At 38.7% G+C, this 27,379-nt stretch overlaps 1 protein-coding gene across 1 annotated transcript; it reads left to right on the forward strand.

Moving 5' to 3' along the window:
• The first annotated feature begins 2,424 nt into the window (after positions 1–2,424).
• Positions 2,425–8,167, forward strand: KCNV1 (potassium voltage-gated channel modifier subfamily V member 1). The gene is made up of 3 exons (XM_007188795.2): positions 2,425–2,891; positions 3,736–4,265; positions 7,589–8,167. The coding sequence occupies exons 1-3, from the start codon at positions 2,425–2,427 to the stop codon at positions 8,098–8,100; spliced, it is 1,509 nt and encodes a 502-aa protein (XP_007188857.2). The 3' UTR covers positions 8,101–8,167.
• Positions 8,168–27,379: the final 19,212 nt, after the last annotated feature.

The raw sequence follows: 27,379 nt of genomic DNA on the forward strand, positions 1-27,379 counted from the left end.
ACTGAAGTTGTTCTTTTATTCTCACAAGAAAATGTTAGTTCCATAAGGACAGGGATCTTGTCTGGTTTTTTTTTCATGGAGCCATCTGAAGCACCTAAAATAGTGCCTGGTACATAGTGGATGCTCAACAAGCATTTGTTGAAAGATTAGAGAAAATACATCATTAAACTCCTGCCCTTCTTTAGAAAGCTGCAAAAATAAGTAAATAAATACAACCACACTTTGGTTTATTTAAAGATCACACAAAAATGATATGTCCCAAGCACTGTGTTTATGGGGTCAGCCTCTGACAATTAGTCCTGGGTTTTAATTTGGAATGTGTGACCCTAAGTAAATCACATAATTTCTCTCTGCCTCAGTTTTCCCTTCTGTAAATCAGGTATACTTCTACCTCATAGTATTGTTTTTATGATTAAATAAGGTACTGAATGAGTAAGGGGCTTACAAAAATTTCCTGGCATAAAGTAAGCACCCAGTAAAGGTTGAGTGTTTTTTATTAAAACCTGAAATTTTACTAAGGAAGGCGTTGAGGCCCTTGAAGTAAATGCTAGCTAGAGGTCCCACAGCCCGTTGACAAAGCCAGAACTAAACAGCTGTGTTTCAGGTCAATCTATGAAAAAGCCCTCCCTACTGTACCAAGCTGCCTGCTTTACCTCTTTATATATACTTTCTAAAACTACTTATAAGGAAAAAAAGGGGATGTGTGGTTCACTCATTCTTGCAAAGACTTTTGAAAAATGCAGGATTCCCAGACGCTTTCTGGAAATAATGAGGACAACCTTGAACCGTGCCACACAAAGCAGTTAACATAACTGCCCTAACCCTGAGTTTAGCAGATTTATACAACTGGAAAATTTTGTTCTTGAGCATTTGTGAGCGCACAGATTCCGGGAAACGAGAATCTAATATAGTAATCCTTGAAGCGCCTTCAGGATGAATATAAGATTCAGAGTCACTGAGCGCCTCACTTCCTCCTCCGGTCTCACCTCCCTCCGCTCCCCGCTCTCCCCACAGCTGGCGCTGGGAACCGCCGAAGGCTGGGAGCGAGCGCGGGCGGGGGCGGCCACCCTCCGCCGCAGCCGAGGGGCCGGAGCCGGGAGGCGCGTGGCGAAGAGGCGAGGCTAGACAACCAGCGCGGGCGAGGAGCTCAGCCGCGAGCACAGCCCTCTTCCCGGACCTGTGAAGTCAGACTCACGTGTAAATCGCGAGGATCAAATCGAGGCTACGTAGCCAGCTGCGCCCACGGAGCGCGCCCCAGATGTGCCCGGAGCAGCAGGTGAGTCACCCTGCCCTCCTCCTCGCTCCCGCCCCGTGTCCAACAGGTTGGCCGGGGCGCGACTCCCAGGGGCCCCGTGGATGCACTTCTAGCCTCACCTGGGCACGGCGCTCGGCTTCTCCCTTTACCGAGTCGTCGTTACTATTTAAACTCCTGCCCCAGCCCACGCCTGTTCTAGTCCTTGTCTTTTTGCCTTCCCTTCTCCTAAAATGACAGCTCCGCTGTGTGCCGAAGAATGCCCCCAGAACACCTGCTCTCCGGGAAACTTGTAGCGACAGAAAAGGCTAAACCGAAGGGCGCAAAGTGCCAACACTTGACGGGAGCTGGCAATGGTGACCCTAGTTCTCAGTGACTCACTGGGACTTAATCAAAAGTCATCATTAATTGTCCTCGTTTCTCAACCAGGAGGTCAAAAATTAGGGGAGGAGGGAGAAGAAAACGAAGCGTAAGTGACAGACTAGAATGAGAGTGAATGCGAGCAAATGACTCGGACCCCGCACCCAGGTCACCCTCCCCCACGTGCGCACATCCCCAGCGACCGCTCCCTGGGAGGCCTGTGAAACTGCGCAGCAAAAGCAGAGAGAGGAATATATATCCTGAAGTTGGAAAAGACTCAGACCCGGTTACCACTTCCTTTGCCTTCGGAACTTTTCGTTTTGGTCTCCTGCAGGCGGGAGTGAGTCTTGCCCTTCCCCCTTGCTTGCATTCCTCCAAGATTCGTCGTGCCCTCCTCCACTGTAGACCTCCCTCCCCCTTCCCCTCCCCTCCCGCTCCAACCCCCAAGCAGGGAGGCCTTCAACCCATACACCTCCCGGGCTGGAGATCTCAATTACAAAGCTGGGGAGGGGGTACTGAGTCCGGGAAGGACCACGGCGACCGGCAGTGTGCCCTGCGGATGTCCTCGGCTTGGTCCACACCTGAGCAGTTCTCTGGGCGCGACCTTTCCGCTCCTCCCAGACCCGGCGCTCAGGCACTTGTGCGCTGCTACCGCGCACTCGCAGCTCCCTAGCGGCGAGAGGGAGAACGAGCACAGGGGGGTGGAGAGAGTAAGGGTTCGGGGGTGGGAGGAACCCACCTCGGGAGCCCGGGAAATCCCGGCCGTGCCACCGCCCCCAACTTTGTGGCGCCCTCCGGCAGCGGCGGCAAGGATGGAGCTGCCTCCCCGCGGCCGGGCGTCGCCGGACTCGCCGCTGGACAGCGCCTCCCTGACCTCGCTGGACTCCAGCGTCTTCTGCAGCGAGGGCGAAGGGGAGCCCCTGGCGCTCGGGGACAGCTTCACGGTCAACGTGGGCGGCAGCCGCTTTGTGCTCTCGCAGCAGGCTCTGTCCTGCTTCCCACACACGCGCCTTGGCAAGCTGGCCGTGGTGGTGGCCTCGTGCCGGCGCCCCGGGGCCCTGGCCGCCGTGCCCAGCCCCCTGGAGCTCTGTGACGACGCCAACCCCGTGGACAACGAGTACTTCTTCGACCGGAGCTCGCAAGCATTCCGCTACGTCCTGCACTACTATCGCACCGGCCGCCTGCACGTCATGGAGCAGCTGTGCGCGCTCTCCTTCCTCCAGGAGATCCAGTACTGGGGCATCGACGAGCTCAGCATTGACTCCTGCTGCAGGGACAGGTACCCTCGAGGCGCTTGGTGGCTGGGCGGGGCAGCGGGCGCGGTGGAGAGAGGGCGGCAGAGGGAAAGATTTGAGGCTTTACACAAGCCTCGCTCAAGCCAGGCTTAAGAATACCTGGGCCCACTTCGGAGCTAGAAGGTTGGGGTGGCAGTGGAGGCCGCAAAGTGTCAAAGCCAACTTCTGATTGGAAGTTTCTGAACCTTCTCCTTTTTCCAGTATGCTAATTCATTTATAAGTCAAGAGAGGTCAGGCCTGCAATAAATATTTGGTGGTTAAATAAATGAGTCAGAAATCTTATGCGCCAAAAAAATGCATGTATAGGGATGTAGGTTTCAGTGGAGAGCGTTACCGTTTATCAAACCTAGGACACTAACTTTTAAAACTTGGACAGAGAACTGCTTTAAATACAGAAGACAGAAAGTTGGTTCTTTGACTGTGAATGATTGTGGGACTTTGGTGATCTATTATTTTGCTATTACTTTGCTATTACTACCATTTCTTCATGAATACCTTTCCATTAGCCACCTTAAAAAAAAATTACGTATCGCAAACTTCTGTTCCTGTTACAAGAAAAAATGGGTGATAAAATGCTTTAATCTAAAGTAGCTTTGCCATGTATAAATTCTTTTGTATAAACTTCTACCATGAAAGTGCCATTTTAAAAACAATAATCCTAAATGAGAACATTTGAGTACTGTGGGAAGAAAGCCTGGGTAAAATATGAATGAACATTTTCTGCATTTTACTGAAATAGAAAGCATGACTTCACTGCCAAGTTTAATTCTCTTTACTTCTGTATTTTAAAGAAAGTTAGACTAATCACCAAGTTGTCTTCTCTAAAAGATACTTCAGAAGAAAGGAGCTGAGTGAAACTTTAGACTTTAAGAAGGACACAGAAGACCAGGAAAGTCAACATGAGAGCGAACAGGACTTCTCACAAGGACCTTGCCCCACCGTCCGCCAGAAGCTCTGGAACATCCTAGAGAAACCGGGGTCTTCCACAGCTGCCCGAATCTTTGGGGTCATCTCTATCATCTTCGTGGCGGTGTCCATCGTCAACATGGCTCTGATGTCAGCCGAGTTAAGTTGGCTGGACCTGCAATTGCTGGAAATCCTGGAGTATGTGTGCATTAGCTGGTTCACCGGGGAGTTTGTCCTGCGCTTCCTGTGCGTGCGGGACAGGTGCCGCTTCCTGAGAAAGGTGCCAAACATCATAGACCTCCTAGCCATCTTGCCCTTCTACATCACTCTTCTGGTAGAGAGCCTGAGTGGGAGCCAGACTACACAGGAGCTGGAAAACGTGGGGCGCATCGTCCAGGTTTTGAGGCTGCTCAGGGCTCTGCGCATGCTCAAGCTGGGCAGGCATTCCACAGGTATTCGGGTTTCATTGATGCCTTTTAATTTGCCATTGTTTTTAAGCATTAGTGCTTTGACCGTGGTCCAAGGGAAACGACTCTTGACTCTGAATTGATACTCAAAACTACCAACTCCTATATTTCACCCAATTATGATCTCCAGAAAGGTACTGAAAAGCAAAACCTTGAGGTTGTTATCACAGGTATAGAGGACAAGCTGCCTCTCACACAATTCCCCTCCTTAAGACATTTGAGAAACAATTTAACCATATGTTAACTTTATTTTAACCCAGGTGCCCAGAAGATGTACGAGAATTAAAGATACTCTGTTTCTGGAAAGTTCTACATAAAATATGCATAAATAGCACATAAAAAGATATGCACAGATTATATGTGATCTATAAGAACGTAAGCCAGTTTCTTTTCTGTGTCCAAGGAAATATCACACATGTTCCTTGGGAGAAGAGAAAGTCCTCCAGGGCCTTCTCTGGCTATGCAGAAAGAGAGATGACTGGGCACTGGTGGCCCTCCCATGATTTTTGAGGAAACGATGGAAACATTTGCTTCGGAAGAAAGCAAAAGACACTAATTAAATGCTTTGTCTAGTATCTGAGAATTTTCTTGTCCCTAATTGGGGAGGCATAAGAGAGATGGTAACAGGAATTCCTTAGCTTTTTGTATGTATCATAAAGCCTTGAAGATCTAAAGAACACTCTCCCTAGAAAAATCTCTACACACACACACACACACACACACACAATTATATGTGAAAATTTTAGGCAATGTCAGAGGAAATCACACAAATCCATTAAAGATAATGCTTGCATCCCCAAGGGCAATGATTTTCAGTGGCTGGCCCAGCCGGCTGTTAGATGTTCTGGAGCACATATGTGTTACCTTATGTTAGACTTTAATGAAAATAAGAATCCCTTGAAAAGCTTGTTAAAATGCAAATTCTGAACCCCAATCCCCGAGAGTCAGATTTTAGTTTTTGGGGTTGGATCCAGAAGCATACATTTTAACAAGCTAATTTTGATGTAGGTGGTCTTGAACCACACTTTGAGAAACCCTGGAGTAGGATGCCATATTCATACAATACATATAAATATAAATAATTTGACTAGAGAGTCCTATTCCCACCTATTTCCCTAGATAGATGCCTGACTGGTCACCTAAAAGGAGTTGATGGTAGTTGTCTCTCCCTATAAACATAGGGAAAAATTAACCTCAGACATGTTTTTTCCCACACATCTCTGAGGAAACTACGATTTCTCCTAATATAGTTTTAGTGGTGTATTTTCCTAGCTAGTCTCACATACCAGGGATTTGATAACGGGGTTTCCAACAACTTTTAGAAGTACCACTCTTTGTTTTCTGACACACATAATGGGATGCTTTCTTCTAGTATTTATAAACTCTTCACAGGATTCAATTTAAAAACACCCAGTAAAGACTACATTTTTTCCCAAAAGAAAGGAAAAAGAAAATAACAGTAATTTCCACAATGTCACCTCTAAAAAGGTTTTGTCAGTTCTAAGGCAAGTAGAAGGATTAATAAAGCCTTAATTTATTGAAAAGGTATGAACAGTTGCATAAATATTTGACAATTTTATCTTAAGCATTACATTTAGCAAAATATAGACATAGATTACATATTCCCCTATGTATTAACTATAAAAAAAAATTGAGAAGTATTATAGAATAATGGTTAGGAGGACAATGGGTGGACCAGACAGCCTAATTTTAAGTCTTTGGTATGTAACTTTGTACTAGATATGCTACCTTTCTGTGTCTCAGTCTGCTCACCTGTAGAATGGCATAAGTATAACATCTATCTCATATTATTTTTTAGGATTATCTGAGTTAATTGATGAAACATGCAGAAATTCAGGCCACTTTGTTTCTTTACAAAATGAAATGTTTAGAATGTCGAAATGAAAACAACCTTCCCAAACACTATGCATTTCTTCATATGTTGTCAATATATTTCAGAAATGCAATTTAATACAGACACATCAAGGCCAGTTTCCTGAAAGGTATTCTAAAGATATTCTTTAAATGTCTTTTGAAGTTAAACCTCAAAGTTATATTCATTGGTCTTTTAAAATAGCTGGTTAGTAATTCAAGAACCTCTGAAAATTTCAAGAACAATATTCAAAATAATGAGAGCACAAATAGTATTTTAATGTATGTAAAATAGTCTCCAGTGAGTGAATGAAAATTTAAAAGTGATTCCAAGAGGCACTGCTTTGGACTTCTGAGACCATATCATTGTGACATCATGTTAATATGACTTCGAAATGTGGATAAACTTTAATCAGTATCTCTCTAGAGTTGGAAAGATACCTTATTCAAATCATGATCCTGTAATGGGCTCCTCTTACTATCCTGAGGGTTTAGTCTCTTCAGAGGTGGGATTGGACTCTCCTGGGTCTGTCTTGCAGAATCCTCATAATTAGCAATGGGAAATTCACCAATGCCTCATAGTGAGTGAATTCCCTAGTGGCTCCAGTCCCCTGTACCTTTTCGCAGTGGAGGAATAGTCTGTATTCAGGTCTATCTCCCTACAGGAAAGGAGAAATTCTATGTATTCAAGGGAGATAGTTTCCTATAGCTTTGGTATTAAGGACAAAAATTTCAATGGGTGCCATGGGGATGCAGGAACCCCTCCTGCTACACCTCTGAGAATGTCCTCGCATGTACATTTGATGTTCTTATGTCAATTTTGTCACTGATTCCTAACTTGTTTCTGCTGCTTCACTCCATTCTCATCTTTTACTTCCTCTGACTTTCAGATAATGATGCCCCTAATTGTATTAAACTTTATCAGGAAGGTGAGAAAAACAGACATATAAAATATGTCATAAAATATGTTTATGTCTTATAAAATAAGGAGACAACATAAAACTTCATTAGAAAAGTGTGCTAAGGTGAGGCACTGAAATGCAGATCTGACCAAGAGAGCCCTGCACGGGCAATACTGCAAAGTTTCCCATTGTATAAAGTACAAACTCCTATCAAACGTCCCCTGCCTGCCCTCCAACTCATCTCTCACCTTTCTTCTGTATAAATTGTAGGGTTTTAATAAATGATAAGTGAGTGAATGAATCTATTTATATTTTTCTATCCTTCTCAATCTGGCCCCATCAGCTAGACTAAGAACTTCCTGAAGATTATAATTTATCATCTATATATCCCCGGAACATTGGCCACTGCTGGAGCCGTATTAAATGTGAAATGCATGTGTGCGGGTGGGTAGCAGGGAAGGAGAAGGGAAGGGAGGGAAGGACGAAGGAAGAGAGGAGGGGTGCCCATGACTGACACCAACTGTTCTGTTCCAGGCTTGCGCTCACTTGGAATGACAATCACCCAGTGTTATGAAGAAGTTGGGCTGCTGCTCCTATTTCTGTCTGTAGGAATCTCTATATTTTCAACTGTGGAATATTTTGCTGAGCAGAGCATTCCCGACACAACCTTCACAAGTGTCCCTTGTGCATGGTGGTGGGCCACAACGTCCATGACTACCGTGGGATATGGGGACATCAGACCAGACACCACCACGGGCAAAATCGTGGCCTTCATGTGTATCTTATCGGGAATCCTTGTCTTGGCCTTGCCCATTGCTATTATTAACGACCGCTTCTCTGCTTGCTACTTCACCTTAAAGCTCAAGGAAGCAGCTGTTAGACAGCGTGAGGCTCTGAAGAAACTTACCAAGAATATAGCCACTGACTCATATATCAGTGTTAACTTGAGAGATGTCTATGCCCGGAGTATCATGGAGATGCTTCGATTAAAAGGCAGAGAAAGAGCAAGTACTAGGAGCAGTGCAGGAGATGATTTCTGGTTTTGAATTCACTTTCAGTTTATTTGCAAAAGGCTGTGTAATACTAACTTGATTGATAAAGCCTTGATATGGATGTCTGTACACTGCTGATGAGTCTCTTTTGAGTACTACCTGTGTTCATTTGGTTCGTACGTTGCTTGATCTACTAGAATAATTCACATCCCCCAAAACAGCAACACATTGTTTTGACACATTTGAGTCTCAAAAATATCCATTTAACACAACCAGGCCAATATACACATGTCTGAATTGTCAAATACCAAATAATATTGCAGTGCATACAACAAAGTTAAATGTTTTACACATCACTGATTTTTAGAATCTTTGGCACCACTAATTTTAAAAGATGGAAGTTAAACTGCATAGCCCAGAGAAAAGATAAATGAACATTTAAGAACACACTGGACAACTTTGCCATTTAAAGATACTCTCCAAGTAAATAAATCCCTCCTTTCTCCATCAGTTAAAACCGTTGAATACAACAATTCTCTTTTCAAGAGAAAATCCTGATTTGATGGTCATAGACTGAGTCCCTATCTTTCCTCTGGTGCAGATGACCGATCACAAATGGACTGAGCTCTGTATTCCATCATTACGGTTGGAGGTAGAATCCCAAAACTGCTTAGACTGCGTAGAAGAGTGCTACCCAAAGGCTTCGAGAGTTGCACACCTTCATCCTCCCCACTGAGTGCACATGTGCAGTATAAAGGCAGTATCTCTTAGTACTCCATGGAAACTAGATGGTCTTTAAAAAATCCCTTTATTGATGTAGTGTTCAAGTTATGTCCTTAAAATCATGACTTTGTAAGTAAAGGTGAAGTAGTGAACATCCTAAATGTATATACACTGAAATTATTAAATAGTCTTATTTCATAATATGAGAATGATATGTTGAATGATACCACTGGGTGAACTTGACAATCTTTTATTTGTTAACAAAAAATATTATGGATAGCTTTCTGACTGTTGGGGTAAATAGCAAATGTTCAAACTTTACACGTATTTTGACAGTCATTCATGATAATAATAAAATTTCTAGTCAGTTTGTTATATAATTAAAGCCAACAGCTCTACCTTAGCCTAAGAATTAGTTTATGATTTCCAATATTCTAGTAAATGAGGTTTTTAATACTAAGAATAATACAGATTTATCACTTTCATACCTGCCTTCTTAATGGGTGTAACAGTGTCCCCAAGGGGATAAAAATTGTTTCTTGGTGGGGGGACAAAAATATCTTACTCTTTTTATTCATAAAATACATATACATGCAATACATAAACAGATATAGAGTATATCTATGGTATTAAATTTTCATGGGATGGGAAAGTAGAAAAAAATGCCTAAGAGCCCCTTTCCAGAGTTGTGCTGTGATAAGAAATAAACATTGAGAAAGACAAATTTAATATATGTCTGTACCATATTTTATTAAATCTATTTAAGATACCCTATTATATTATGAACTACAAAGAAGGAAAGGAGGAAGAGAGGAAAGACAGAAAAAAAAGAAAGAAAAGAAAAGAAAGAACAAAAAAAAAGTCCAATCAATTGTAAGATGCCATTGATTGTAAAATGTATCCAGATTTTGGACATGTAAAAATTTAAAACGTGCATCTTAAAATCAATGAAATATCATATATGCTACCTCTAGTTTTCTGGTATGCATGCTTAACTTCTAAAAACATCTTCGTTGATAACATGAGTTTTAGATTGTATGCTAAAATCCTTTAATCCTCTTGGCTTGTTTCTACTTCTCCCAAGTATTATGAAAGATTTAAGAGATATGTGTAGTAATAAATATTTTCCCTCTTACACAGTTCCCAGGTGCTAGAGTATGGCACGGGGCCACTTGTCCTAATATAAATATGCCATCCACACTCTGAAGGTGAAATAGAGGTTAGACACAGAAGGCAAACTTATCCTGACTTATCTAGAACTCCCCCCAATAAGAGAGTTACTCTGATCCAGGTCTGTGCTCTGTATTCATCATGGTTTATGTCACTGTATCCTCAAAATATTCCTATTATATAATTACTGTCACTATACTCTTCTAGTTATATAGTTCATATATTTATCCATGCAACAAATATTTTTTCAGGACCCATTTGTATGCTGGGCACTACAGATTCTTTGTTAAATCAGACCAAGTCCTATTCTCTTTGTATTTAACATTCTATTCAAGGCTGTGAGGGGAACACAGACAACAAAGCTAAGGCACAAAAAGATGAAGTAACTTGGCCCAAATTCACACAGCCCATGCATGAGAGACAGAACCGAGGAATGAGTCCCAGTCTGCTGGACCCTGAAAATGATACTCTTAAAAGGCATATGACAGATTTCATTATTCCCACACAACCTGTGCTTAGGGATTCCCTTCCCAGGCAGGTAAGCCAATTTCTCATGGGTGGAGAGGTTCAATATGCCTTAAGAAAAGTATCAGCTTATTCTCAAGGTGGAATGGAGCTTTTAAGGAACAGTTGTCACATCGTGTAGTCATTACTAGACAAAAAAAAATATTACCTTAAGAATAATAGTTGGAAAGTGAAAAAAAATGTAAAAGCTATATGTATTATACGTATATTTTTTCCTACCACAGACGATTCTAAACATGTTCTCCAGAAACATGGTATGTTAGCTATATAAATTTTGTTGAGATGTGGACATTTCAAAAGAAAGTTTCAAATATCACTGCTTAGTCAACCTTGCTATTATATAAAATATTGGTGTATGTTCAACAAATTACACATATAAGCAGACCAAATTTAAGTAACAAATCAAGGCAGGAACTGTTAATCTTATATCCCAACATCTAAAAAAACTGATGTTTGTCAAAAACCTAAGAATTATTGCTATAAAACAATATTTAATTTGTTTGGACATATAAATAATAGAATTATTGGCTTTAGGCTGTTTTAAAAACACTAATTAAAAACATTTGAGTGCACAGAGGGAATGCTTGAGTACCTAAAAGAGCAATTTTAAGAAATTATTGAGGTATGTTTGGTAGAAGTGGCATCTTGTTCATGTTTTACTGGGTTTTTTTCCTATATATACAAAGAATAGTTGCATTTATCATTTTAATGCAAATTAGTATAAAGCATAATGTATTAAATGCACAAAGAATCTAATTGAGGTAGAAATCTCAGTGCTGTGTTTCCATGTGGAATTCTTGCTCTCATGAAAATCTTTTGACTAGTTCTTGCAAAAAATATACATGCTGGCCCAAGTTATCTAAGCAAAACATTATCATTGAGTAAGCTTACTGCTTTGACATATATTTCCACTGATTCATTTTGTTAACATGAAAAGCCTGCTCTTTTGAAATATGAGCCATTAATATCTCTGCCTTATCAATCCTGCAATTCAGTCCAAGACACTATCAGTTGGCAAATGATGTGTTCTAGCGCTTCCCTTGGTGATTTTCCTTTGCAAAAGCACCCCTACTCCCGAACCTGTCTTCAAGCCATGCTGATATGTGGAATAAAAATGTCACCTAAGGAGAATTTTACTCACAAACTCCACTTGGCACTTGCTTATGTGGTGCTCTTTAGGGATAATGGGATAACCGGGATACTCACCATCTTCCTGTCCTCTTTTGTCTTGTGTTAAAATCACTCTCTTGCTTACGACCTGAACTCCACTGAGGTATTCAGTGGGTAAAACCCAAACCCCAACTAAATCCAACCCAGTGCCTATTTGTGCTGTCCCTGCAGAGCTGATCGTGATTACAGAAAAAAACCAATGTGTGCTGACTGCTCTCATTTTACATTCATGCCTAAACCCCAAATGGGTTCTTAATGCTGCAAGGCAATCATACTGCAATTCCTGAAGCTATTCACTCTCTAGATAAATATAAACCTCTAACACCTCCCTTTGATTCCACTTTCACTCAGAAAATAGAATCAGTTAGAAAAGATTTTCCACAAGGACCGGCACCCACATTTATCCACCTACCTCCATCTGTGCATATTCAATCTGCCTTTCCTTCTATCATGAGTTGAACTGTCCACCCTTCCCTCTAACTCTAGGACATTGCTTCAGAATGCCTTTCCCCTCTCCCTACTATACCGTCTCTTTCCCCCCTCCTTAGTAGATCATTCCTATCACGAAAAAAACATAATTTAATTTTTTCTATCTTAAAAACAAAAACAAAAGCAAACAAATGAACAAAAAACTTGAATCTACTTCATCCTCCAGGAAACACCCAATTCCTTTCTCTCCTCTATGGCAAAACTTCTTGAGAGCATTTTCTAGTCACTCTCTTCATTTCTATATTCACTTTTTTCCCCCCTATTCTTTCTTGATAATCCACTCACATCAGTCTCCCACCACTACCTCTCCTCTAAAGATGTTCTTCTCAAGGTCAGCCATTACCCCGTAATTGCTAAATCCAATCATCAATTCTCAGACTTCATATTGCTTGATCAGCTATATGTATACCTACATCCCCATATCTCCTCCCCCTTGTGTCTCCCTCCCACCCTCCTTATTCCACCCCTCTAGGTGGTCAAAAAGCACCGAGCTGATCTCCCTGTGCTATGCGGCTGCTTCCCACTAGCTATCTATTTTACATTTGGTAGTGTATATATGTCATTGCTACTCTCTCACTTCGTCCCAGCTTCCCCTTCCCCCTCCCTGTATCCTCAAGTCCATTCTCTACCTGTGTGTCTTTATTCCTGTCCTGCCCCTAGGTTCTTCAGAACCTTTTTTTTTCTTTTTTTTTAGATTCCATATATATGTGTTAGAATACAGTATTTGTTTTCCTCTTTCTAACTTACTTCACTCTGTATGACAGACTCTAGGTCCATCCACCTCACTACAAATAACTCAGTTTCGTTTCTTTTTATGGCTGAGTTACATTCCATTGTATATCTGTGCCACATCTTCTTTATCCATTCATCTGTTGATGGACACTTAGGTTGCTTCCATGTCCTGGCTATTGTAAATAGTGCTGCAATGAACGTTGTGGTACATGACTCTTTTTGAATTATGGTTTTCTCAGGGTATACGCCCAGTAGTGGGATTGCTGGGTCATATGGTAATTCTATTTTTAGATTTTTAAAGAACTTCCATACTGTTCTGCATAGTGGCTGTATCAATTTACATTCCCACCAACAGTGCAAGAGGGTTCCCTTTTCTCCACACCCTCTCCAGCATTTATTGTTTGTAGATTTTTTTGATGATAGCCATTCTGACCGGTGTGAGGTGATACCTCATCGTGGTTTGGATTTGCATTTCTCTAATGATTAGAGATGTTGAGTATCCTTTCATGTGTTTGCTGGCAATCTGTATATCTTCTTTGGAGAAATGTCTATTTAGGTCTTCTGCCCATTTTTGGATTGGATTGTTTGGTGTTTTTGATATTTAGCTGCATGAGCTGCTTGTATATTTTGGAGATTAATCCTTTGTCAGTTGCTGCACTTGCAAATATTTTCTCCCATTCTGAGGGTTGTCTTTTCATCTTGTTTATGGTTTCCTTTGCTGTGCAAAAGCTTTGAAGTTTCATTAGGTCCCATTTGTTTATTTTTGTTTTTATTTCCATATCTCAAAGAGGTGGGTCAAAAAGGATCTTGCTGTGATTTATGTCATAGAGTGTTCTTCCTATGCTTTCCTCTAAGAGTTTTATAGTATCTGGCCTTACATTTAGGTCTTTAATCCATTTTGAGTTTATGTTTGTGTATGGTGTTAGGAAGTGTTCTAATTTCATTCTTTACATGTAGCTGTCCAGTTTTCCCAGTACAACTTATTGAAGAGGCTGTCTTTTCTCCATTGTATACTCTTGCTTCCTTTATCAAAGATAAGGTGACCATATGTGTGTGGGTTTATCTCTGGGCTTTCTATCCTGTTCCATTGATCTATATTTCTGTTTTTGTGCCAGTACCATACTGTCTTGATTACTGTAACTTTGTAGTATAATCTGAAGTCCGGGATCCTGATTCCTCCAGCTCCATTTTTCTTTCTCATAATTGTTTTGGCTATTCAGGGTCTTTTGTGTTTTCCATACAAATTGTGAAATTTTTTGTTCTAGTTCTTTGAAAAATGCCATTGGTAGTTTGATAGAGATTGCATTGAATCTGTAGATTGCTTTGGGTAGTATAGTCATTTTCACAATGTTGATTCTTCCAATCCAAGAACATGGTATATCTCTCCATCTGTTTGTAACAAAGAAAACTACAGACCAATATCACTGATGAAAATAGATGCAAAAACCCTCAACAAAATACTAGCAAACAGAATCCAACAGCACCTTAAAAGGATCATACACCATGATCAAGTGGGGTTTATCCCAGGAATGCAAGGATTCTTCAATATATGCAAATTAATCAATGTGATACACCGTATTAACAAACTGAAGGATAAAAGCTATATGATCATCTCAATAGACACAGAAAAAGCTCCACAAAATTCAACACCCATTTATGATAAAAACTCTCCAGAAAGCAGGCATAGAGAGAACTTACCTCAACATAATAAAGGCCATATATGAAAAACCCACAGCCAACATCATCTCGATGGTGAAAAACTGAAACCATTTCGTCTAAAATCAGGAACAAGACAAGGATGCCCACTCTCACCACTATTATTCAACATAGTTTTGGAAGTTTTAGCCACAGCAATCAGAGAAGACAAAGAAATAAAAGGAATCCAAATCAGAAAAGAAGAAGTAAAGCTGTCACTGTTTGCAGATGACATGATACTATACATCGAGAATCCTAAAGATGCTACCAGAAAACTACTAGAGCTAATCCATGAATTTGGTAAAGTAGGAGGATTCAAAGCTAATGCACAGAAATCTCTTGCATTCCTATACACTAATGATGAAAAATCTGAAAGAGAAATTAATGAAACATTTCCATTTACCATTGCAACAAAAAGAATAAAATACCTAGGAATAAACCTACCTAAGGAGACAAAAGATGGGTATGCAGAAAACTATTAAGACACTGATGAAAGAAATTAAAGATGATACAAACAAATGTGATTTTGAAATTATGGGAGGGAAAATGTTCTTTGCAGGTGTCAGTAATAACCTCAATACTTCACACTGGATATGTAGACAGATTTTCAGTCATCTATCTAAGTAAGAAAATCAAACCTTCCTTACAAAGTAATTTCAGTTTCTCTAAACTAGGACAATTTTCCCAAAACCATGTCTTTATACATGTCTTTGCTGTATAGCAAATGTTTTTTCTGTCTCTAATTATCATTGTCAACTAATTCTAAATGGTACATGTGTAAAGAAAAGACAGTTACAGTTGCTAAGGAAACTATACTTTGTAGGAAATTCATTCAACAGGACTTTCTCTTCAAATTAAAAAAAACAATAATAACCTTCACATACAATAGAACCACCTTGACCACAAGCATCAGGAAAAGAAAGAATAAATGAATAAGAATGTAAAAATAAATGCCATTCTTTCCTACCTTTAGCTGGACTCATACCTTCTTTCCTCACATGGACTAATTATTATTTTAAGATTTCAAACAAAGGAAAATAGCTACTCCCTACAAAAATCTCTATATATAAGGGTGGAATTTCTTTTTTTAAGTTCAATGATATTTAACTTTGTAATAATAATTTTAAGAAGTCTATTATCAATGGTCATTTGACAAACTCTTTAACTTTGTACTCTTCTTCTCTCAATTTAAATTAAATATGCTATACAATTTTTCATACAGATTAATCGAATATGCTAAAGAAATAACTCAAAGAAACCAATTTGTTTGATTCCAAAATCTTCAGTACATAAATAGACTCTATCTCTCCACTTGGCATTCATCACGTTACCTTGTAAATTAATCTTCAGGGAAATATTAGCAGATATACTTGATTCAATTAGCAAAATCTTCTTTCTCACCCATTGCTGACATGTATTTTCTAGAACGGTTTTTCAGAGCACAGAGCAAGAGTTTTGCATTCAACTTCATATGATAGCCTTTTAAGGACATTGTACATATGCAGAGAGAGGGGTTAGGTAACAGGTACTTAATTGAACATGATATTTATGATCTAGAAACAAAAAAGAATTGGGACACAATTTGTCCAGTCCATGTCAGAATTGGTCAGGACAGTATAATAGCAGACTTTTGCTACCTTCTTTCAAATTTCAAAGACTGGTAGACGTGTGGGTCAAAGAATGTGTTTTAAAACAAAACACACATCTTTGAGTCAAATAAAAGTAATCTTTATAAAACAAATGCTAGAGCCCTTTTGCATACTTGTATAGTATTCCTCTGTTATCATTTTAATATGAAAATAAGATCTCTTTTAAAAGTAATTACACAGCTCTTACTCCCAGATTTGGAAACAACTTGAATTATTTTAATGTACAGAGTGTGTTATTTTTTTAAAACTGCAGATCCAAAACCATTAATGGATGATGAAATAGGCTGATTGAGTTGTGACCACTCTTTTTTTAATGGAGTGGATGGAAGAAAATGGAATGGAGGTAGAATAGAATGGAAGGAAATGGGTGGGATAGGATGTGAGATAGCATAGCATAGACTAGACTAGACTAGAATAGAATAAAATACAACTCACAAGTTCCAAGCAAGAACTGCACACATTGCAAAAAACACTGCAGATTATAAGAACAGTGGCAAAGGGACATGGAGAGGATGTGCCGGAAACACACATTGGCTAGAAAAGGATTACTTGATCTTATTCCTTCATTTCAAAAAAATTTTTCAAACTTCAAAATTGAAAAAGATGATTGGAAATTTAGCAAACTGACTTGATAGTGCCCAAAGTATTTTCAAGGAAAAAATTAATTTATCAATATAATTCCCTAATTTTCTATAACTGCTAATAAAAAACATATTTTGCCTTATTTAACTCATAATTTGGGACAAAAGAGAAAATAAAATGGCTCACACAACTTTCCAAAGAGTTATTCCTACAGTATGTATAGAAATGGAATATATGATTTTTTAAAAGAAATATTGGCTGACAAATTCAAAACTATACTTCTTAGTGATAACACAATATCTAGTATTTTTGTCTAAAATTAATTAAACTTTTTATATCATAATTAAATTTATTGCTTTTTCCAGGAAAAGTTTAAGAGAGATTGTGTTGAGAGACAGTTTTCCATGCGACTCTTACACTTCTGCATATGTTGCAAACAGAAGCACTGATAACTTTGTTCTAGAATATCTTTTCAAGGGTGTCTATACAACATGAAAGTTTAGAAAACAGAGATATTGTCTCCCTTGAGACAGAAGTATATTTGTGTGATGCCCAAAATAATAAAGATAGTATCTCCCTTTGAGTCAAAAGTTGGACATGTTTACTTGAAGGCTTTTAAAAGATTAGGGTTCTCTAAATTCAACTGTGACACACATCCAGTGCACTGACCAAGTCCACCTCCATGTGACCCCCATGGGCCATGGGAAGCAAGAGAAATATGACACTCATGCTGCCTCGTTTGCCATGAGTAATAGAGTCCTTCAACTCTGTCCCAGGAGTCCCATGACTTTTGCCAGGATCTTTGAAACTATGGCAGGCTGACTTTTTAGCTTACATAAAGGACAAAATCTCAGACACCTCACTATTCTTGACAGATTGTGGACTCAAAAGTGAATTTCATGATTTTCTAAATGTAAAGTAACCACAGTTGGCTGATATTTTCTATGTGGTATTTTGGTAATAAAAATCATGTATTTAACTGGCATTTAAAGCATTCTTTATGGGCTAAACTTTGGGGGTGGGGGGAAACTAACAATTTTGTCAACATGCCAAACATATGTGAAGGTTTCCAAAAGTATTATTGTTATGGCAAACAAGACCCAAAGTCATCTCCCTATCTCCCACGTGTTCCCCAAATATGTTGCATTCCACTGAGGAGGGCATTGATAACCAAAGGAGTTTGAATAAAATAAAATTAGAAACATATTTGCATCTTATTTCTCTGTCTCAAACTTTTAATCATTGCTTTACTGAAAAAAATAGAAAAACTTTTAGAAGAAGATCTATTTGCTATTCAAAACCCTGCATCAATAATTGAGTTAAACTTCATACCTAAAGGGAATAAATATTAGAATCCATTTATCATTACAGTTCACTACAATTATTACAATTTGGTTCTTCATTTACATTGAAAAGTAATTGTCAGATACTAACATTTATTGTGATTTTGGATTAAAGTTAAAGAATATTTCACATTGCTAAACAGAGGAAATTGTTATTATCCACAGCTTATTTAATTGAACCAGAATCTTCATCCTTGACTGAAATGGAGAAATGGAAAGGAAAAAACTCAATCAGGCATAAATGGCGTGCCTAGCATTATCTTTGTGTGCTCTGAACTTCCAGACACACTTACACATTAAATTAAATATTTTCTAATTCATAGGGAGGTGGTTTGAAGATCTCTCTATGAGTTTGAAGATCTCTCTATAATTAGATATTAACAAAATATTTGACATGAAACTGATTTTGTAGAAAAGGCAAACCTTATCTAATACATATGTGTGTATATGTATGTGGGGGGGATGTTTAGTTGGCTACCAAATAAAATGTAATTTTTACTACAGCTTCTTTCGTATTTAAAAACACTGATATAAGGAAACTATCCAGAGAAACAGAACTAATAGAATATATATGTATATATATATATATATATCTAGTATGTATGTATATATAAAATAAGAAATAAGCTTATGCGACTATAGAAGTTGACAAGTCCCAAGATCTGCAGTCAGCAATCTAGAGACCCAGGGAGCCAATGGTGTAGTTCCAGTCTGAATGCCAGCAGGCTCAAGACCCAAGAAGAGCCAATGTTTCAGTTTGAGTTCAAAAGCAGGATAATACCAATGGCCCAGTTCAAAGGCAGTCAAACAGAAGGAGTTTCCTCTTACTCAGTCTTTTTGTTCTATTCAGGATTTCAACTGATTAGATGAGACACAAACACATTAGAGAGAGCAATCTGCTTTACTCAGTCTACCAATTCAAATGTAACCTCATCCAGAAACACCCTCATAGACACACCCAGGACAATGTTTGACCAAATACCTGGGCACACCAGAGCCCAATCAAGTTGACACATAAAATTAACCATCACATATGTAAATAAGTGAAAAAACTGGAAACCCAGATACACAGAAATTTATCCAAGGTCACACAATAAGGGAGGGATCCAAGAGGCACCGCCTTGCTTTACTTCATCTTAAAATGCCTAATTTTTCCTTTCCATCATTTTGCCTTAGAGCCAAATAGAAGTAGGTGTTTTTCAGTATTATAGTAATGGAAGGCATAAGGTAATATCACAAATAAAGCATTTTTCCTAAAATAGGATGCTCCTGAATCTCATAGTAATTACTTCTAGGATCACCAAAGAAAACTACAACTCACATAAATTATAAGCCACCAAAGATATTCTTTCTCTAAAGCTATGCTAGGAGTATGGCAACATAATTAGACAAAGCCCACCTATCTCCCTACCCCCTCATACCATAATGTTTGTGCCATTTTCCCTAATCCACATCTGAGGTTAAGCTAAGCTGAACATGGACATGAGCTACTCAAGACTGAAAAACAAAGTTGGCACAAGAAGTATTAACACTGAAAAGAAAAAGTATGCTATAATGACTGTTTAAGCTTCACTGTTACTCAGATTTATCTGATTTACCAACGTATTATTAATTTTTTTGATGGTCAACACTAGAACAGCTAGTTAGTGAATGCATTAGTCAGGGTTCTCCAGAGAAACAGAACAAACTCTGTGTGTGTGTGTGTGTGTGTGTGTGTGTGTGTGTGTACAGAGAGAGAAAGAGAGAGAGAGAGATTAAGTAATTGGCTGACACTGTTGCAGATACTGGCAAGTCCAAAATCTGCAGGATAGATCATAAGGCTGCTGAGCCAGGGAAGAGTTGCAGTTTGATCTGAAGGCAGTCTGCTGGCAGAATTCCCCCTTCCTTGAGGGAGGTCGGTTTTTTCTTAAGGCCTTCAGTTGATTGAATTGAGGTCCATCCACATTATGGAGGACAATCTGCTTTACTCAAAGTAATGGAAATAAAAACAAAAATAAACAAATGGGACTTAATGAAACTTCAAAGCTTTTGCACAGCAAAGGAAACCATAAACAAGACGAAAAGACAACCCTCAGAATGGGAGAAAATATTTGCAAATGCAGCAACTGACAAAGGATTAATCTCCAAAATGTACAAATCTCCAAAATATACAAACAGCTCATGCAGCTCAATATCAAAAAAACAAGCAACCCAATCCAAAAATGTCAGAAGACCTAAACAGACATTTCTCCAAAGAAGATATACAGATTGCCATGAAATGGAAATGAAAAGATGCTCAACATCACTGATCATTAGAGAAATGCAAATCAAAACTACAGTGAAGTATCACCTCACACTGGTCATAATGGCCATCATCAAAAAATCTACAAGCAATAAATGCTGGAGAGGGTGTGGAGAAAAGGGAACACTCTTGCACTGTTGGTGGGACTGTAAATTGATACAGCCACTATGGAGAACAGTATGGAGGTTCCTTAAAAACTAAAAATAGAACTACCATATGACCCAGCAATCCCACTACTGGGCATATACCCTGAGAAAACCATAATTCAAAAAGAGTCATGTACCACAATGTTCATTGCAGCACTATTTACAATAGCCAGGACATGGAAGCAACCTAAGTGTCCAATGACAGATGAATGGATAAAGAAGTTGTGGCACATATATACAATGGAATATTACTCAGCCATAAGAAGAAATGAAATTGAGTTATTTGTAATGAGGTGGATGGATTTAGAGTCTGTCATACAGAGTGAAGTGAGTCAGAAAGAGGAAAACAAATACCGTATGCTAACACATGTATATGGAATTCCCCCCCCCCAAAAAAAAGGTTCTGAAGAAACTAGGGGCAGGACAGGAATAAAGACACAGACGTAGAGAATGGACTTGAGGACACGGGGAGGGGGAAGGGTAAGCTGGGACAAAGTGAGACAGTAGCAGTAGTAGTGATATATATACACTACCAAATGTAAAATAGATAGCTAGTGGGAAGCAGCTGCGTGGCACAGGGAGATCAGCTCGGTGCCTTGCGACCACCTAGAGGAGTGGGATAAGGAGGGTGGGAGGGAGACGCAAGAGGGAGGGGATATGGTGTATATGTATGCATATCGCTGATTCACTTTGTTATACAGTAGAAACTAACACAACACTGTAAAGCAGTTATACTCCAATTAAAATGTTAAAATAACTAACTAACTAAATAAATAAAATGCAGAGGTAAGAAAGTTATAATTTTCATGAAATATAGAGGTTGTCTAAAATTTCCTTCTAAATTACATTTTAATTATTAAAAATAAAATGCTTACATAAACTTTTAATCAAATTCTGCATCCATCCTGGATGTAATCATTTGATTCAAGATGGATTGTTTTGTCTCTCAGGCTTACTTGGTCTCTCTTTATATCAGCACACTATAAAAGGCACTAGCTATATTTTGCTTGTATTAAAATAGATATGTATCCTCTAAAGGAGCTTACAAAATAGTTACATGGATAAACATAGATCAGTTTAGTTTGACCTTTATATCTAAGAATATACTCTTATTGTGCTATTTATTCACCACGATTGCAATCTCTCTGTTCAAAGGTTCTCATCTATTTTCCTTCAGAGGAAAGCTGGAGTTCTGTCATCTCATTGGCTATGCGAAGTTGATTAACATATGCTTCCTATATAGGAAGTATTTGCTTATCTGAAGGCAATTCTCTTTCAGAACCTATCACTTTTAGCTACCTATTTCCATGTCATTCTGTCAAAGGTTACGTTTCATTGTCTCAGGCAAAATGGAAACTCTAAAATGTCAACACATATAATACATTATCATTATGTCTTTACTATTCTTTTTTTCACTCTTTGTTTAAATGAATATTTCCAGCTAGATAATCTACCAGATTGAGGCTACCATGGAGAGGAATTTGGGAAGAAAGCAAGAGAACAAACATCTGTACTAGATTTTTACTCATTTCCTCTTCAGTGCTTTTTAAAAATTGACTTCCCTTTCCACTGTTTCCTCCTGATTTTAACTTTTTTTTTTTTTTTAACCAATGGCATCCAACTCCTTGGGAACCCCAGAATTATAAGCAGTAACAAATTAACAGACCCTACTACTCAGGACACTGCTCAATTAGAGTATTCTCTCTTATTCTGCCCAAACTGAAGTTAATACTTTCTAAAGAAAGCAGAGACTAGTTGAGTAACAAGATGTCCAACCAATGGAATGAACAATATGCAATTTGCTAAGTGATTAATATGAGTTTAAATATGTAAGTAATAAATCATAACATGTGGGTATAGCTAGTGTTTAAGTCTATCATTTCCTAGAATGGGAAGCCTGAGCATTTGCAGTTGCCCACTGTTATATCCCTTGGATTCCATAAGCACCTTAAATATAACAGAGGATGGCAGGGCAACAATACAGAAGGAATCTGAGCCCTTTAGTGATTTTATGATACAGAGCCATCTCTCCACTCTGCTAGACCTACCTCCATCTTGTGACAAGAGAGAAAAATAAATTTTCCTCTCATTTGAGCTTCTGTACCTACTAGATATATCCTAGCCAATGAAGAAATTGGTACCTAGAAGTGGAATACAGCAATAACAAAACCTAAAATATGTAACACACTTGTGGAAATTGGACAACACACAGTGAGGAAACAGCTACTGCAGGCTGGAGAGCTGTTGAACCTGACTGTGGCATGACAAACCGTTTGGTAAAATGGTCCTCCACAGACACTTGGAAAGTTGGTCATGTATTTCCTGAGTCTCAAATTCTAGGAAACACTGTTGGAATATTTCAGGGAATTGATTTATGTTGGCTACTTGTTGTTGCTTTTCACAATGTACAGAAGGAATGAGATTAAACTAAGCAAGAATTAGCCAGTCTGCAAGCAGAGAAGGAACAGTTCTGCTAAGAGCAGTTTTCTAAGTACTAACAGCAGTAGATATTGAGAGAGTCCAGTAACTCCACGCTTTGGAAGATTGGAAAAGTCAACTGCATCTATAGCTTAAATACAAGAAGATAAGGCTTGAGGGTGACCTTTCTTAATCATCTCACATTAAGGCTTCTTTCAGACAGTGAACAGGTTTCTAACTAACCAATGCTAAATTATTTCAGCTTAACTGCTGAAAGAGTGATAGGCCAAGCATCGAGACCAGGAAATAAAGAAGAGATTCTGTCTTACTAACTATAGCCAGACAAGATCTTTGGTTACTGTGGTTACTTTTTCACATAACTGACAGAACCAAATAGACCGAATGGTCCATGTTTTTCAGGAAATTGTATTATAAAGGAACTCACAAGCCTGGCTTGCAAAAGCAAGTAATTACCAAACTTTAAAACAACGCAAGGGCTACCCTGGTGGCGCAGTGGTTAAGAATCCGCCTGCCAATGCAGGGGACACGTGTTCGAGCCCTGGCCTGGGAAGATCCCACATGCCACGGAGCAACTAAGCCCATGCACCACAACTACTGAGCCTGTGCTCTAAAGCCCGCGAGCCACAACCACTGAGCCTGCGTGCCATAACTACTGAAGCCCATATGCCTAGAGCACGTGCTCTGCAACGGGAGAGGCCACTGCAATGAGAAGCCCGCGCGCTGCAATGAAGAGTAGCCCCCGCTCACCACAACTAGAGAAAGCCCGTGCAGCCCCAAAGACCCAACACAGCCAAAAATAAACAAATAAATAAATAAATTTATATTTTTTAAAAAAACAAATATTCTAAATCAGCCTAGCAGAAAGGAATTTCTAATACTTCTCCAAATTTTCTCTAATGAGTGTGTCATAATTCTATTGTCAAACAATAAATGAAAAGGATTTGCTTGTGTTTACTTCAGTAGATATAAAAACTCAAAAATCACTGATATTTGGAAGCATTATTTATAGTAAATAGTAATTCCTTAAGGCTTTGCTTCAATAAAGCCAGAGGACAGTTATTCTTCAAGAAGCAAGTCTATGAGAGGTAATACATATTAACAACCAAGCATATAAATTGTAATGCTCCAAGAAATTGCTCCAAGAAAAGTATGTAGGAAATGGTGTGAGAGTTTTCTAAGTGAAGAAGTTGAAGGGAAGAGCTTCTTTTCAGAAGAAACAACATGAAGAAAATCAGGAAAAATGTGTATATAGTAGGGGAAAACTAAAGATAAGATCAGAAACTAGCCAGGATGAGATTATAAAGAATCTAATATGTCTCGAAATGGGAGTCTGGTCTTTATTTTTTTATTTTTATTTTTTTTTTAATTTTTATTTATTTATGGCTGTGTTGGGTCTTCATTTCTGTGCGAGGGCTTTCTCCAGTTGCGGCGAGCGGGGGCCACTCTTCATCGCGGTGCGCCGGCCTCTCACTGTCGCGGCCTCTCTTGTTGCGGAGCACAGGCTCCAGACGCGCAGGCTCAGTAATTGTGGCTCACGGGCCCAGTTGCTCCGTGGCATGTGGGATCTTCCCAGACCAGGGCTCGAACCCGTGTCCCCTGCATTGGCAGGCAGACTCTCAACCACTGCGCCACCAGGGAAGCCCTGGTCTTTATTTTTTAAGCCAGTGTGTCCCAACACGCAATCAGCGTATCAGTGATGGTACACAGAAAATTTTATGTGGAATATGACAATTTTGTAATTTTAATGATGATTTATTTTAATGAATATTATAAAAACATAACCAGAACATATAATGCTTATTTCATAAATATTAGTACTTAGGAGGGCATTAAATTGGCTACTGCTATTGTAATCCACCAAATGTAGAAATAAAGGCTTCGTTCACATACACTTAGAAATGTTTCACATTTTCAGTAATTAAACCATCCATCACAACTATGTGGAAGCCATTACTAGATGATCAGTTACTAGATTGTGAAGTGTTCATTTCTATATAAACTGATCAATTCAAAATTTTCTGGAAGTAATGATAATTTTGACAAGGAAATTTAAAACCCTGATAAGGGCAATTAAATAGATGATATGAAAAAAAGAAAACAAAGAAAAATTATTTACCATCTGTCAAAATAAATGAATACTGTGTATAGATTAATTCATACAGAAACATAAAAAGAAACAAAGATCATTCAGTTGGATACAGAAGGCATATTTAAATGATCTAGCTCTCAAAAGCAATGCAAGGAAATTATATGACAGTGGCAAAGAGAAGTTACTTAACTGATTAGCTGGATTTTAAATACCATAAAGTTTCAATTGTCAACAAGAAGTTTCTATGCCAAATATCCATACGAAATAGAAATAGGAAGTAGGTCCCTAAACAGATAGAAATTTGACATCACGTAGGAGAACACGATTCTTCCAAATGACTAAACGTTTCATAGAGAGAGGAAACAACTGTCTTAGCCATAATTCATTTAACTCAACATTTTGCTCATTTTTTTGGTATAGATTGTATAGATCAGAATGAGATCTTACCTTGCCAATAAATTTCTTTATATTTTGACTGTACTAAAAATTTAAACTGAGAAGTTCCTGGTTTCAACTGTGCTCTCAGTTCTGTGAAAGCTTACAAATCTTCCAGTCTTAAGGGAATAAAGCCATATCATTTTAGGAATATGCAAAGCCGAGTAAATATCAGGGGAAAAGAGAATCCTCTCTTCTGAATTTAATTTTTGAAGGATACAGATATAAATATATCTTTTAATTTACTACTCCAATAATGTGATGTAATGCAATTGTATATAATTGAATGTTCTCTGTATTCAGGGAAATTAAGCGATATCTTAAAATGTTTAACTTGGAATTTATTTATACTGCTAGAAAATCTTTGCTGGGTTTCTGGATGAAGATGAGCATATGAGACCATTGCCACAGCAACCAAATCTGTAAATAATATTGTGTTAGTCACAGGGAACACAATGTATGCTGTTTTTAATATTTCTGCCTTTACCCTTTGTCACTGCTAATTTATGCACAAGCTAACTCTAAATTTAATATGGGAACATTGTCCTCTTTGAATTAAAAATTAAATATAATGCAATTCTTTTTCAAATAAACTTTTTCCAAGTTTATTCCACAAGAAGCTACCTAGTGACCTTTGTTGATTATGATAGTTATTAACACTTTTATTTGAGCTAGCAAATCTTCATTGAGATGTAACTTGGTACATTGAAAAACAACAGCCTTGGAGTCAAGATAAATCTGGATTGTAATTATAATTTTGCTATGATGACATTTTTCCTCCTCTTAAAATAGGAATAAAAATAGAATCATTTAGGTTTGTTGTGAAGAGTGGGGATAATGTATACGAAAGGCAGGGCACATAATAGATGCTCTGTACACAATATATCCCGTGCTATTGATGGAAATAGGTATGCATATTTTAAAAATTATGAAACATTTCATTGGTGTTATGATTCTGTTTTATTATTCTGATATAGAATTTATAAGTTTTGGACTAAAAATCCCATTTTTCTATTTTCTTTTTAAACCTGAAAGGTCAGCATTGCTCCTCTAGAAAAAAAGAAACCACTCTCCAAATTGTTACGTTATCCCTATGGAACAATCAGAAGTCCTATCTCTCCACGGGAACGTAGTTTAGGCTGAGCTTATCAAGGCCCTTCCCTCATGGACATCACTATGGATGTATGAATCAAGCCCAACAGTCAGTACCTGAAAAGACTGCCTTTCCTCAGTGGAGCTGCCAGTGTCAGAGGCTGTGAGTCTGCAGCTGCTGGGGACCATCTTGTCCACCGGGAGGAGATATCCTATAAGCAGGCTATTCGTAGGAGATACCGTGGGTTTGTTTCCAGACCACCACAATACAGGGAGTTACATGGATTTTTTGGTCTCCCAGTGCATATGAAAGTTATGTTTACACTATACTGTAGTCTACTAAGTGTGCAATTGCATGTGTCTAAAAAAACAATGTAGTGCCTTAATTAAAAAATACAAAACAGGGCTTCCCTGGTGGCGCAGTGGTTGAGAATCTGCCTGCCGATGCAGAGGACACGGGTTCGAGCCCTGGTCTGGGAGGATCCCACATGCCGCGGAGCAACTAGGCCCGTGAGCCACAATTGCTGAGCCTGCGCGTCTGGAGCCTGTGCTCCGCAACAAGAGAGGCCCGCGCACCGCGATGAAGAGTGGCCCCTGCTTGCCGCAACTAGAGAAAGCCCTCGCACAGAAACGAAGACCTAACACAGCCATAAATAAATAAATTAATTAATTAATTTAAAAAAAAAATACAAAACAAAAAAATTACAATAGTAACATCAAAGATCACGGATCACAGATCAGCAAAACAAATATAATAAAAATGAAAAAGTTTG

Source organism: Balaenoptera acutorostrata, chromosome 17, assembly GCF_949987535.1.
Source record: "Balaenoptera acutorostrata chromosome 17, mBalAcu1.1, whole genome shotgun sequence".
Classification (NCBI taxonomy): Eukaryota; Metazoa; Chordata; class Mammalia; order Artiodactyla; family Balaenopteridae; genus Balaenoptera; species Balaenoptera acutorostrata.

What these genes read in the sequence shown, in the direction of transcription:
- KCNV1 (XM_007188795.2), top strand. Translation starts at nt 2,425, where the DNA reads ATGGAGCTGCCTCCCCGCGGCCGGGCGTCGCCGGACTCGCCGCTGGAC. An exon ending in GACTCCTGCTGCAGGGACAG is followed by an intron (nt 2,892 to 3,735) that starts GTACCCTCGAGG and finishes CTTCTCTAAAAG; the next exon opens with ATACTTCAGAAGAAAGGAGC. An exon ending in GCTGGGCAGGCATTCCACAG is followed by an intron (nt 4,266 to 7,588) that starts GTATTCGGGTTT and finishes GTTCTGTTCCAG; the next exon opens with GCTTGCGCTCACTTGGAATG.